Source organism: Xyrauchen texanus, chromosome 32 (assembly GCF_025860055.1).
Source record: "Xyrauchen texanus isolate HMW12.3.18 chromosome 32, RBS_HiC_50CHRs, whole genome shotgun sequence".
Lineage (NCBI taxonomy): Eukaryota > Metazoa > Chordata > Actinopteri > Cypriniformes > Catostomidae > Xyrauchen > Xyrauchen texanus.
In genome coordinates, this window is record NC_068307.1 from 30,277,132 (window position 1) to 30,291,874 (window position 14,743).

General features: G+C 37.6%; 2 protein-coding genes across 6 annotated transcripts in view; both read left to right on the forward strand.

Annotated features, from left to right (window-relative positions):
- The first annotated feature begins 94 nt into the window (after positions 1–94).
- LOC127625917 (GTPase IMAP family member 8-like) lies at positions 95–7,433 on the forward strand. Its single transcript, XM_052101374.1, has 7 exons — positions 95–310; positions 661–712; positions 1,648–2,325; positions 2,428–3,246; positions 3,363–3,428; positions 5,622–5,723; positions 5,848–7,433. The coding sequence occupies exons 2-7, from the start codon at positions 688–690 to the stop codon at positions 6,018–6,020; spliced, it is 1,863 nt and encodes a 620-aa protein (XP_051957334.1). The 5' UTR covers positions 95–310; positions 661–687; the 3' UTR covers positions 6,021–7,433.
- Positions 7,434–12,458: 5,025 nt separating this feature from the next.
- Positions 12,459–14,743, forward strand: part of LOC127625919 (GTPase IMAP family member 8-like) — an 83,393-nt gene continuing 81,108 nt past the window's right edge. For 2 of the 5 annotated variants that reach the window (XM_052101379.1, XM_052101383.1), the window contains exons 1-2: positions 12,459–13,044; positions 13,130–13,261. In XM_052101379.1, coding sequence (XP_051957339.1) covers positions 12,474–13,044; positions 13,130–13,261 — 703 coding nt within the window. In that variant the 5' untranslated portion in view covers positions 12,459–12,473. The remainder of the gene's footprint in view (positions 13,045–13,129; positions 13,262–14,743) is intronic. The other 3 variants (XM_052101380.1, XM_052101382.1, XM_052101381.1) reach the window with 2 other exon arrangements.

Genomic DNA, 14,743 nt, shown 5'->3' on the forward strand with positions numbered 1-14,743 from the left:
AGTTAAATTATGTTTACTGCGATCTGTGGCCAGCAGGGGAGGCAGTCACACCTCAAGCGTGCTTCTTAAAAAAAAAAAAAAAAAAAAAGAACTTTTTATACAAGTTTTACTTTCACCTTTTCATCATTAGCGTTTCCGCTAACAAAAAACTGATTAATTCAAACTCATTACTCTTTATTATTTTAAAACTAATTTTTAAATGCATTTGCACAGAGTTGTAATTTTTTGGTAGTTTTATTTTAAGAATAAAACATTTTTACTGATCATTTCTGCATGCGCAACACAGGAAATGTCATGCAGCGCCATTTCGGTAAGACAGCTCTTGGCATACTGTTTTAATTTATAATCTATCATTTAAATGGCTATATCTGACAAATAATAAATAAACGAGTAGATGCAAGTAAATATGAATATGCACGTTTGTTATTTCTGTACTTATTCTACGTTACAGTCAAATTACTCGTTTTTCTAGCGATGTTTTGATGGAAATGGCAACAGGGCGGTGAGGGATTGACGTAGTGTTTTTGCATTCTTCCCCCGATGAGACAAAAAACTCCAGACAACATTTTAATATTGTTGTTAATAGCTTTAAACAGTTGTCATTGAAGAGAAGTGTTTTATTCGACATGATGAGTCCTCTGTACCCCTTTACTCTTATAGAGGCAGTGACCATCATGGAGTAAGAACATGTCAGTAGTAGAGAATCAGACAGGTGGGTGATTATAACGAATGTAACTTTTCTCTTGAACTCAATTTAAGTGTGTTGTAGACTTGTGCAGGGGCGGAAAAGTGGGCCACCAAATATTCAGAATGTCAGTATGCAATAATCAGCAAGCTGCACTTCAGCTCTCTGTGTTATGAATAAATTATGCAAATGACTATGTACTGCTCATACCTTTACTTTTTGCAGATTTTATATACACTGCTGTTATTATCTTTGTTTTAACTTGAAGTTATTTGTCATTTTGTGATTATTCAGAGCTTATTTTATACTCAATGTTGTCTTTGGTTGTCACCATTATTGTGATTTGCATGTCAAAAAATGAGGGCACACGTAATCAGTCATAAATACATTTTCAGATATAAGCTTTACAAGATGTGATCTGTGAATCTTCATAATTTAGTCACCGCTATTTTGTTCCAAACTGGTTTCATTGTCTCCCATCTCTCGAACACAAAAGGTGAACTTTTGCAATGCATTGAGATTGAGTTGGGATGCAGTAAATTAACTGATATTAACAACAGAAACATCTTTAAAAAAGTTAATTCTCTGAATATTCAAATCGTCTGACTTTGCAACTGGGTTGAGACTCCTTAAAGGCCAAATTATACTTTTGTTGTCCGCATTGATGTCATCAGTACATCTGTGCTTGCATCATCTCATGCTGATAATTGATCCGGGTTTCAAGTGAGGAGCGTTTTCAATTTGAGGTTTCTCATACGCTGAAGTCGCACGGCAGGAAAAATTTACATTTAGTCAATTTAGTCAAAGCAAATTTCAGCATGCCCGATCATTAATGATAAATGTAGAATCTATTTACAAAGAATACCTTTATGGCACTTTTGTTTACATTCTGTGTTTGGGTTGGTTATCCGTTTTGCACACTGCTCATTTTTCTCCTGTATTTCTTCTTTGTGGTCACGCAGAGTTGAGGGCAGCACTACTTGGATGGCACAGCTCAGGGAAGACATCGGTGATCAACACTATATTGGCGGCCAGTGAAGTAGAGATAAAGGAATTGACAGATGAAAATGTGAAGAGAGAGGGATTTATTGATGGGAAAAGAGTCCTCTTGGTTGAGACACCAGGCTGGTGGAAAGAGTTCAGTTTAAATGATTTATCAAACATTTCTAAACAGCAGTTGGTGCGCAGAGTGTCTCAGTGTTCACCTCATGCTGTCATAATCACCATTCAGGCAGATTTGAAATTTAATGAATCTGATGGAAAAGGTTTGGTTGAACACGTCGAGCTACTTGGTCCAAATGTCTGGGCACATGCTATAGTACTCTTCACAAGAGGGGACTTGATTAAAGAGAAAGACATAGAGCGAGATATTAAGAGAGCAGGACCAGCGCTCAAGCGGCTCATTGAAAAGTGTGGAAATGAATATCATGTTTTTAATAATTCTAACCATCATGACAAAACCCAAATCACAGAGTTGCTAGAGAAAATGGTAGGAATTGTCAAAAAGAATGATGGCAAGCACTTCAGCGTTGACCTAAAAAAAGTAAAGGAACTCAACATCAAGTGGGGGGAAATTCAGACGAGAGCACGTGCTAGAAAAGCCAAAGTACAGGCGCAAAGTTCAATAATTCAAGATAGAGGTGAGTGACAGATATTCAATCTTTTGCCTTATTCTGTACACAGATTCAGAGACCATAAAACAGATTCTTTACTCTCTTTTCTCAACTATTCTTTAATCTTAGCCTACGTGCGTCGTCTTGAGGAGATCAGAGTAGTTCTTCTGGGATGGGTGATCGCTGGGAAAAGTCTTGCTGGAAACACCATCTTGAACCGCGATGAATTTGTCACTGGAGGGAGAACAGAAAAGGGAACAAGAGGCTTCAGCGATGTGGATGGAAGGAAGATGACCGTACTGGACACTCCTGGCTGGTGGAAGTATTTTGCATCAGAATTAAACCCAGATTTTGTTAGATCTGCAATTCTAGACAGCATTTCAGAATGTACGAAATTTCCTCATGCCATGATCCTAGTGATTCCGGCAGATACTTCATTTCAGCAAGAACAAAGAAGAATCATTCAAAAAAATATGGCCATCCTTGGTGAGGACGTCTGGAGACACACCATAGTTTTGTTCACGCTGGGCGACAAACTTCCTGTCGTCTCAATCGAGGAGCACATTGAGAGTGAAGGAGACGCACTCCAGTGGCTGATTGAGAAATGTGGGAACAGATATCACGTCTTTGACAACACAGACAGGAAGAATCGAGATCAAGTCACACAGCTGCTCCAGAAGATTGATCAGATGGTGGCAGGAAACTGTTTGTTCCATCTTGACACTACAGCGAAATACAGTGATGTTGAGTCACACCTTCAGAGAACTGATACCCAGGAAAATGTGACGATAGAGGAGATCAAACTGAAGGATATCTGCCATTTTCTGGATGAGGGGATTAACAGGAAGTTAAAAGAGATAAGAGAGAAGATAGAAAGCATATGGAAGGATATCATGGAAGAAAACCTATACCTTGATGAATATAGAAGCATGGATTCTCCAGTTAACTGTACGTTGATACTTCTTTATACTGTATTTGTTTTTACATAATATGTAAACATATCTATACATAATAGGTATTTTAAGAGTACTTTCCATTTTCATAAAAGTTTGTCTCATATGTAGTTCGAAATGAATCTCCTAAATCCTCTGAGCCAGCGGAAGTGATCACTACACCTCAACAGGACAGAAGTAAGTAGAGTTTCTTTTCAAGATGGCAACTTCTACATTGCATCAGAAGCTGGTGCTATGGAAGCACCCTTCAGGGGGCGTTGACTTTTAAACCCTAAACCATCACGCCAATTTGATTGGCTGGTGAAGCTTTGCGCTCCGCCTATGCTGATGTTATCATGAGCATATTAGCTGGAGCCCAGTGTCACACCATCAGAATTTTCCTTTTCCCTGCTTTGTTCCAGCAAAAGAAGCAACCCTGAAAAAACTTTTCCAGGTTTTAAGTGTTTACATTGCACTCCTAAAAGAGTATATTGAAGAAAATAAAAGAGTCACCTGCTGAAAGCACATCTATTTAAAGATGGCAAATCTTGACACTTTTTCTCTAGAAGCTCGTTTTTTTGTTCTGAAAGACGAAGCCGCTCCTTTATGGCTTCCGAGAGGCCAGGAGGTGATATAGAGCACTGAGATTTAAGGAGAGTTTGTTGCAGGCTCATGCCTTGCATGCCTCGTTTTCTCCAAATTAAGAGGTTTGCCCGTTCAGTACGACCACTGTATTTAACCTGAGCTGAGCCCTTGCTAAAACAGCGCTCAGTGAGATTGATTTTGTTCATGGTGAACACATGAACACTGAAATCCAAAGCCACTCCCCTCTCTTCCCACTTGCTCCTCTGCTGCTCCCAAGACACCTTATGAGTAAGATGCGAGAGGAAGGGATACAGAGTTTGGAGATTCTTTTTCGCAAGCTCATTTTCCTTCATATCAAGCAGCTTCGTCTGAAAGTGAAGATCTTTGTCCCAGAATCGGCACACGTTATACAATCACGTTTGGCAGAGATGAAGGGGATTCTTTAATGGTTCTGTACTCAGGGTAGGCGCTTGACATTTCTTTCCCGAGGGTGAAAAACGGGACAAAGCAGCCTCTGAGACTGTGTTGCTTGTGTTTTTATTTAGCCTATCAGAAGCTAATTGTCTAAAGGCTTGATATCATTTTCTGTAATTTTAAGCTGCTTAAAGGCACAGTTAACAGTGTATGTAAACATCTGACCCACTGGAATTGTGATATAGTCAAGAAGAAGTGAAACAATCGGACTTGTGTCATGCACAAAGAAGATGACACAATGAAGTAGATGAAAGCAATGAAGCAGTTCAGGCAAGAGTTTATTTTCTGCCCTATCACACATTTCACGCAATCATCCTCTGTGGCTTCTTAACTCAAGGTGCTCAAACAGATTTCTTAAAGGTTCAACAACATAACATTTCTTAAACAACTTCTCAATAAAATAAACACTCTGAACAAAAATTAGAGGGAACATTGGCCCCATGGGAATAAAATGTATTTCTAGCAGGAGTATGGCCTCCTCCTAGGCATGAGCAAAGGGCTTAACTTTAGGAGACATGTCTTGGGCTTCCCTAATACCTTTGCCAGGTTTAATAACCTGCATGTACAGTATCGTCCCTCTCTTCCCAGATCTTTACAGAGGAAGAAGGTTGAGCACTGACCAATTGGTTAGTGCTGGTGTTAGATTCCCACTGCTGTGCACCCCTCTATCCTGCTAACCAGGAAAATGTGTTGAGACATTGCTGTCATTGCTAGTGTCTCTGTCTTGGCACCAAGCAGTTGGTTTATTATTTTCAGTATGAAGGGGTAGCTACAGCAATGCGTTTGACTGCCCTGTAATGGCTAGAATCCATTGCACATCAGTGCTACATCATTATGGTATACAGATCCCATAGCATCAGCTCCTCACGCAGTGTCAAATTTACCTCCTTGAAAGGGAACGTCTAGGTTACACACGTATTCTTGGATCCCTGAAAGGAAGGAACGAGACTCTGTGTTGCTGTGTGCAGTTACTGATTTCACTGTTATGGGGCTGAGCGTTACACTGTTCTTGCTTTAGTCAGAAAATTCTGATGGTGTGACACTGGGCTCTGGCTTCTATGCTTACGATGATGTTAGCATAGGTGGAGCACCATGGTTCACATGCCAATCAAACTGGCACTATAGTATAGGGTTTCAAATTCAACACCCCACTGAAGGGTGCTCCCAAAGCGTCAACTTCTGATGCAGTGTCTCATCCCTCCTTTCAGAGAATAAAGGTTACATGAGTGAAATTTTTTTGTTTGGTTGGAAATATTTTACAATTACACAGATGCTGTGATGATACACTTTGCATTATGTTAATATTGATAATGTGCTAATCAAATCTTTCAGTCCTTGAGCACATTAAGACACTTCTGGAAAGAGAATTTAGCAGATGGGAAAATGTTATGATATCTGGAGTCCGAAAAAGTTTGCTGGACATTAAATCATTTGGTGAGTTATTGAACTGGAATAGGGCGACTTGCTTTAAACATTTATATTTCACACACTAAATATCACATTTGTAATTGTCTTCAGTTTAAGACTAAGATTACTCTGTACATTGTCATATTTACAGAGCTCTCTCAGGAGGAAAAGATCCAGAAGTCGAAGGACGCAGTTGAGGGGTGGCTACAGAACCATCGACATTATGTTGAACATACTATAGAAAAAATACAAGATACAGAATCTGTGATCAAGCCAAAGAGACTGAAGACAAGACATGATGATGACATCAGAGAAGTGACTTAAAACCTGCTGTGAAACATCAAACCATCCAAAATTATAATAAAAAAGAAACTAAATTGTGTTCATACTTTGTATTTTACTAATGGTGACTCTGATGTAAAGAAGGCGTTGTATTATCTGCCATTTCAGTGTCATGTTCTAATGAGAAACAATATTACTATATAATATATTATAACAGACACATTTTTTATCTCAATCTTCAGATCATTTTGTAGCATTGTTAAATTTTTATGTGATCACAAATGGGATACATATACAGTATGTAAACACCGGTGATTTGTTATTATGTTGTAAAAGCATATCTATATTCCTATAATAGATTATGAGTCATTTTAAAGCTATTAGGTACATTTTTGCATTGAAGTATCAAGAATTTAGCATCGGAAAATCCTCCTGGCAAATACTGTAACTTGAAAATTCTGTGGAAAAATGACATTTTTTGGAAGCAACATATAAATTGTACATTTTTCATTACATAACGGTAGATGTTTTACTGGTGCCCAATATTTTTGGAAGAGAGTTGGGTGGAGCTATTCTGTTATAGCACTGATCCTCCAATTCAAGCTAAATCCCTGCACTTAACAAACACTGAAAAAATACTTTAGCCTATTTGATTTATGCATTTCAATTATATAATCAAATTTTATTGTGTAATTTTTTTTTACAAAAATTAAATCTTCCAAGTATTTTATTTTTTACACTTTGTTAAATATTACTCAATTCAATTTGATGGATTTTTGTTATGAAATTTAAATGTGTAAATCTTCAAAATAAGGCTAAAACATTTGTCTGCGTGACACATACGTGTTATGATATATTGAAAACAATTTGAATAGTGTAGTTTAGTAAGCAAACCCATCAATGTATAAACAGGTCAGTTGTCACTAATAGAGGAAGACCATTTCACCTTTCTCTTTGGCTCTGTTTCTGGAACAAATAACACGTTGTTACTCACAGAACAGTACCTTTATTAGTATACCAAAGGAAAATGAAGTGTGTTTGCATTCTCCCTGAGTAAGTCATGTTGATTTCTGTGTATTGAGGCTGTTTTCTGAAATGTATTATTGGGAAAATATGTTTATTGAAAATACTTCTGGTTATCAGAGTTGTTTTGTGTTCGTTGTCATCTGAGCAGCTTCCCTGATAATCTGGTTTCAAGATGTTATTCCATGTTCTTTCACTTTCAGCCACATTTTCTGTGTAACAGTTTGTTAAGTTGGTATATACTCTTGTCCGTCATGTAGATTTGTACTGGTTTGATTTTTCTGTCAGGACTTCGACACAGAAGGCGAGACCAAGTGAGAAAAATGGATCAAGTTAAAGTTCACAGACGATTTGTCAAGATATCAAATGTCACTTTCATTTGATTAATTTTCTATGTTTGTTAGACATGTTATACAGCCAGGGACTGCTGTAAAATAAATATAATCTAAATTGCTTAACTCTTTATCTTGGTTTGTCCTACAAATACAAAATGTGTAATGTTGTTAGAGTTTGACACTTGCGTCCAGATCACTGTTCCTGAAAATGCTCTTTCTTCTTGGTTAACAAGAATTGGGTTGTTTATCAACCACTTAGTAAACTACTTGATGTCATATACTCATTTAATTTCTATCAAAACCGTCTTATGTACTTTTAATTCTTCATGAAATTTGAGGTCTGTTTTCTATTCCCATTCTTCATCTTTTCAGAGCTAAGAGTGGTTGTTCTAGGTTCCCCACCCTTGGAAAAAGCATCAGTGATTAACAGTATTTTAGGTGGTAGTATTTTGTAGCAGTGTCAGAAGAACTGGTGATTCAGTATCAAGTTGATACTAATTATATATAGATTTTCAATATTAAGTAATAGATATATATAGATTAATGTTACCCACTCAGTTCAGTGCCCAGTGTATATGCGCGCCTGCAAGAAGATCGCTGGTGTCGTGCGACTGCAGATGTGTTTAAATGGTCAACATGTCTGTCTTGGTGTGATATTGGAAACTGTGTTAAGTTGGTCCATCCAGATTCAGTACAGTGGATATAAAAAGTCTACACACCCCTGTTAAAATACCAGGTTTTTGTGATGTAAAAGAATGAGACAAAGATAAATCATGTCAGAACTTTTTCTACTTTTAATGTGACCTATAATGTGAACAATTCAATTGAAAAACAAACTGAAATCTTCGTGGGGGAAAATGAAAATGAAAAACCTTACAATAGCCTGGTTGCATAAGTGTGCACGCCCTCTTATAACTGGGGATGTGGCTGTGTTCAGAATTAACCAATCACATTCAAGCTCGTGTTAAATTGAAGTCATTACACACCTGCCATCATTTAAAGTGACTGATTAATCACAAATAAAGTTCAGCTCTTCTAGTAGGATTTTCCTGACATTTTCGTAGTTGCATCTCAGAACAAAAGCCATGGTCCGCAGAGAGCTTCCAAAGCATCAGAGGGATCTCATTGTTGAAAGATATCAGTCAGGAGAAGGATACAAAAGAATTTCCAAAGCATTAGATATACAGTGGAACACAGTGAAGACAGTCATCATCAAGTGGAGAAAATACGGCACAACAGAGACATTACCAAGAACTGGACGTCCCTCCAAAATTGATGAAAAGACGAGAAGAAAACTGGTCAGGGAGGCTTCCAAGAGGCCTACAGCAACATTAAAGGAACTGCAGGAATTTCTGGCAAGTACTGGCTGTGTGCTACATGTGACAACAATCTCCCGTATTCTTCATATGAATGGGCTATGGCGTAGGGTGGCAAGATGGAAGCCTTTTCTTTCAAAGAAAAACATCCAAGCCCGGCTGAAGTTTGCAAAAACAAACATCAAGTCTCCCAAAAGCACGTGGGAAAATGTGTTATGGTCTGATGAAACCAAGGTTGAACTTTTTGGCCATAATTCCAAAAGGTGTGTTTGGCCAAAAGAACACCATACCCACAGTGAAGCATGGTGGAGGCAGCATCATGCTTTGGGGCTGTTTTCTTCAGCTGGAACAGGGGCATTAGTCAGGGTGGAGGGAATTATGAACAGTTCCATATACCAGGCAATTTTGGCACAAACCTTCAGGCGTCCGTTAGAAAGCTGAAGATGAAGAGGAAGTTCACCTTTCAGCATGACAACGACCCAAAGCACACATCCAAATCCACAAAAGCATGGCTTCACCAGAAGAAGATTAACGTTTTGGAATGGCCCAGACCTGAATCCAATTAAACATCTGTGGGGTGATCTGAAGAGGGCTGTGCACAGGAGATGTCCTCGTATTCTGATAGATCTGGAGTGCTTTTGCAAAGAAGAGTGGGCAAATATTGCCACGTCAAGATGTGCCATGCTAATAGACTCCTACCCAAAAAGACTGAGTGCTGTAATAAAATCAAAAGGTGCTTCAACAAAGTATTAGTTTAAGGGTGTGCACACTTATGCAACCAGGTTATTATATAGCTACACTGGTGGCCAAAAGTTTGGAATAATGTTCAGACTTTGCTCTTAGGGAAAGAAATTGGTGCTTTAATTAACTAAAGTGCATTCAACTGATCACAATGTATCGTCAGGATAATATTGATGTAAAAACAGCACCATCACTATTTGAATTTCTTTTTTTTTTAACAAATCTATACAGACCCATTTCCAGCAGCCATCACTCCAACATCTTATCCTTGAGTAATCATGCTAAATTACTTATTTGGTACTAGAAAATAACTTTATAATCAAACACAGCTGGACGTCAATCATTGTTTTGAGGAATGAAGGTGATACAATGCTTGAAATAGCCAAAAACTGAAGTTTCGTACAAAGGTGTAACTAAATTCTTCAAAGACAAAGACAACTGACTCTAACAAGGACAGAAAGAGATGTGGAAGACCAGATGTGCAACTAAACAAGAGGATAAGAACATCAGAGTCTCTAGTTTCAGAAATAGACGCCTCACATGTCCTCTGCTGACAGCTTCATTGAATTCTACCCGCTCAACACCAGTTTCATGTACAACCGTAAAGAGAAGACTCAGGAGGTCTTATGGGGAGAATTGCAAAGAAAAAGCCACTTTTGAAACAGAAAAACAAAAAGAAAAGGTGTAATTTACTGATAATTCAAATTATTTTATTTCATATTCATAATTCTGTATTTCATGATTAAAATGTTATATTAATTAGCTAAATGTAAGAAATGTGGTAAAAATTATGATGATAATCATGAAATGTTAAAATGATCAACAGTGCACAAAATCTCATTTAATAAAAGAGTTCTGACTCAAAATTCTGTCTGTATGAGCAACATTAGATGCTGTTGTAAAATTATTATAAATGCACATCTGTCACTGAATATACAATGAATAAGAAGTAATAAGCAGTTTTTGAAAATATATAACAAGCATTATTCTGGGCTGAAATGTGTTTATTATGCATTTCAAAATAACATCATTAAAGGTTGTCAACTTGTTTTTCAGAGTAATGTCCTTATCTCAATTTTCTGCATGAATACACACAGGCTGGTATGTGCTCTTCAAGAGAGAACTCTTACGAAAGGGCACAAAAGATCTAGAAGATTGCAAAAGTGTTATATAAATATCCAACATTGGACATTAAAAATCTGATGGTTCAGTCACTGTTGATTAACCTGATACAATTATTTATTTTTGACTAAATGTTGTCAATCCTAAACCACCAGAGCAATACTTGATTTATGCACTTCAAATGGGGATTAATTGATTGATTGATTGATTGATTGATTGATTGATTGATTGATTGGATGTTGAATTTAAAACTTACATTTTTGTCTGTTCATCACACAAAGTGATCATAAGGTTTTAGAATATATTGAAAACAGTATTTTCCAGAAACACAGAATACTACAGTATGCAAACCCAGTTTATCATCATGCCAACAAATTTGTACTGTTGCTAATACATTTAGTACTTTACAAATCAATCTTAGTCATCTACTGAGCACTGCTATTTATTAGTATTCCTAAGGAAAATTAAATGTATTTGCATTCTCCCTCAGTTATAATCGATTTCTCCTTGTTATTAAAGAAAAAAATAAGCTGTTATTTATTCAAAACATTTTGTTTGTCAGATTGTTGATCATGTTTGAACGGGAGGGAATGTTTCTTCTAATCACTGTCATCTCAGCAGCAAGACTGACCTGATATTCTGGTTTAGTATGCTTCGGGTCATTGTCCATCTGTACTGTGAAGCACCGTCCAATGAGTTCTGAAGCATTTGGCTGAATATGAGCTGATAATATTGCCCGAAACACTTCAGAATTCATCCTGCTGCATTTGTCAGCAGTCACATCATCAATAAATACAAGAGAACCAGTTCCATTGGCAGCCATAGATGCCCACGCCATGACACAACCACCATCATGCTTCGCTGATGAGGTGGTATGCTTTGGATCATGAGCAGTTCCTTTCCTTCTCCATACTCTTCTCTTCCCATCACTCTGGTACAAGTTGATCTTTGTCTCATCTGTCCATAGGATGTTGTTCCAGAACTGTGAAGGCTTTTTTAGATGTTGTTTGGCAAACTCTAATCTGGCCTTCCTGTTTTTGAGGCTCACCAATGGTTTACATCTTGTGGTGAACCCTCTGTATTCACTCTGGTGAAGTCTTCTCTTGATTGTTGACTTTGACACACATACACCTACCTCCTGGAGAGTGTTCTTGATCTGGCCAACTGTTGTGAAGGGTGTTTTCTTCACCAGGGAAAGAATTCTTCGGTCATCCACCACAGTTGTTTTCCGTGGTCTTCCGGGTCTTTTGGTGTTGCTGAGCTCACCGGTGCGTTCTTTCTTTTTAAGAATGTTCCAAACAGTTGATTTGGCCACACCTAATGTTTTTGCTATCTCTCTGATGGGTTTGTTTTGATTTTTCAGCCTAATGATGGCTTGCTTCACTGATAGTGACAGCTCTTTGGATCTCATATTGAGAGTTGACGGCAACAGATTCCAAATGCAAATAGCACACTTGAAATGAACTCTGGACCTTTTATCTGCTCCTTGTAAATGGGATAATGAGGGAATAACACACACCTGGCCATGGAACAGCTGAGCAGCCAATTGTCCCATTACTTTTGGTCCCTTAAAAAGTGGGAGGCACATATACAAACTGTTGTAATTCCTACACCGTTCACCTGATTTCGATGTAAATACCCTCAAATTAAAGCTGAAAGTCTGCAGTTAACGCACATCTTGTTCATTTAATTTCAAATCCATTGTGGTGGTGTATAGAGCCAAAAAGATTAGAACTGTGTCGATGTCCCAATATTTATGGACCTGACTGTATATATATATATATAACTGAGATGATAAACTTACAACAGTTTATTTGTACCAACACTGTTTTCTCTTCACATTCTTCATCTTTTCAGAGCTAAGAATGGTTGTTCTGGGTCACCAGTCCTCTGAAAAAACATCAGTGATCAACAGTATTTTAGGTGAAGTTGAGTCTAAGAAATGTTTTGTGAAGTCTATGAGGAGAGATGGTGAAGTGAATGGACGGAAGATCGCTCTGATTAACACACCCAGCTGGTGGAATATATTTGACCTGCGAGACTCACCAGTAGTGGTCAAACAGGAACTGGTGTGCAGTGTCTTCCTGTGTCCACCAGGACCTCATGCTTTTCTGCTGGTTATTAATCTCAGTTTGCCTTTTACTCAAGAACACAGAATCAGTATTGAGGAACATCTTGGTCTCTTTGGAGAGAGAATCTGGTCACACGTCATAGTGCTCTTTACACGAACAGTTTCACTGAAAGATGAATCCATTGAGCAGCACATACAGAATCAAGGAGAAGATCTGCAGCAGATCATCCAGAGATGTGGACACAGATACCACATCTTTGATATTGACAATAAAGGTAATGGAGTTGAAGAACTGCTTGTGAAGATTGATGGTGTTGTGACTGTAAACAATGGCAAACACTTTGAAACTGATGATGAAAAACTACTTGAGGTGAAGAAAAAGAGAGAAGAAATTCAAGAGAGAGCAAAAGCCAGACAAACAATGGTGCAGGAAAAAACAGAACAGCTGACAGAAAAAGGTAAAAGTCAATTACAGTTATATTAGTGATGAATGAATAGCTTGGAATGATCAATCTTTATAATCATGACACATTTTCTCCAAAGGTGACGTGTTTCCACTCCGATCACTGAGACTTGTTCTGGTGGGTTGGATCCTTGCTGGGAAAAGTTTAGCAGGAAACACCATCTTGAATGATGATGTATTTAAAGCAGGAAAAATAAAATCATATGTAGAAGGTTCTGGTGATGTGAATGGAAGGAAGATAACGGTGATGGACACGCCAGGCTGGTGGAAGTATGTTTCAACCCAATTCAATCCAGAGTTTATCCAGACATCACTTCTAGAGAGTGTTTCAAAAAGTGGAAAATTTCCCCATGCAGTAATATTAGTGATTCCTGGAGACACTTCATTTAAGAAAGAACAAAAGAGAATCATTGAAGAAAATCTGTCTGTTCTCGGAGAGGAAGTCTGGAGACACACCATAGTTTTGTTCACATGGGGTGACAGATTTCCAGACATCTCAATCGAGGAGCACATTGAGAGTGAAGGAGACGCACTCCAGTGGCTGATTGAGAAATGTGGGAACAGATATCACGTCTTTGACAACACAGACAGGAAGAATCGAGATCAAGTCACACAGCTGCTCCAGAAGATTGATCAGATGGTGGCAGAAAACTGTCTGTTCAGTCTCGACACTCGCTGTGCTGCAGAAATCAGTCTTCATGAGACTGACACACAACAAGATCTGGATTCAGAGGAGGAAATAAATCTGGACACTCAACATGTGATGAAATTACTAAGTGAGGAGCTAAATAACAGGTTGAAGGGAATTCAAAATACGACAAAAGAAATACTGAAGGATTTCACTAAAGATAATGACTCTGCCAGCCAGAGAAGTTTGCAAAGCCCTCCAGAATGTGAGTTATTAATCTTAAAATGAGTTTCGAGTTCTCAGTCTTTTTCAGTTCCAGTAATATTGTGTTTTATTTACAGTTAAAGAGGATGAATCAAATAAATCTTCTGAAACACAGATCATCAAACATCAACAGGAGATCAGTAAGTGTAGTTTTACATTATATCTGATTGTAGTTTCAAGAGTTGAATTTATGCATATAGTTCATTGAGTTTAATATTACATTACTCTTTCAGTTCAAGAGAAACTCCAGGATCAGATTAAAAGGGAAGGAAACAGATGGGAAGCCATTTTAATGGAGGGACTCTTGAATATTTTGCAGATTTCTAAAGTATCATGTGGTGAGTTATTGAACTGATACAGAAGAAATGGGATTTTCACTGCTTGAATTATAGAATTTATCTTTCGCCAAACTCACACTCACTTTTTCAACTCATAATATCTACAGATGAAAATGGGAACCAAAGATCAGGTGAGGTGCAGAAGTGGCTTCAAAGATGTGAGGAATACAGCACATCTGGATATGAATCAAACTCTAATCTCAGTGATCCAGCTGAAGATTCACAGAATACAGAATAATAAAAAACTCAACATCAAATCACATTATCAACAGTTCAGTCAGATTGTGATTGATTTGAAAAAGTTTAGAACATCTAGAACATTTTGTATTTACTGCTTTGATAAACTGTAAATCTGTAATTTTTGGTAATTTAAATTATTTTACTTCATGTTCATAATTCTGTATTTCATGATTAATTTTTTTTAAGTAATTTAAGTTTTAAAAAATATTTTCTTGATGGAATGT

Bases quoted from the DNA above. Each gene is read 5' to 3' on its own strand.
- LOC127625917 (XM_052101374.1), top strand. From the start codon at position 688: ATGTCAGTAGTAGAGAATCAGACAG. The intron at 713-1,647 runs GTGGGTGATTAT...GTGGTCACGCAG, and splicing joins AGTAGTAGAGAATCAGACAG to AGTTGAGGGCAGCACTACTT. The intron at 2,326-2,427 runs GTGAGTGACAGA...CTTTAATCTTAG, and splicing joins TTCAATAATTCAAGATAGAG to CCTACGTGCGTCGTCTTGAG.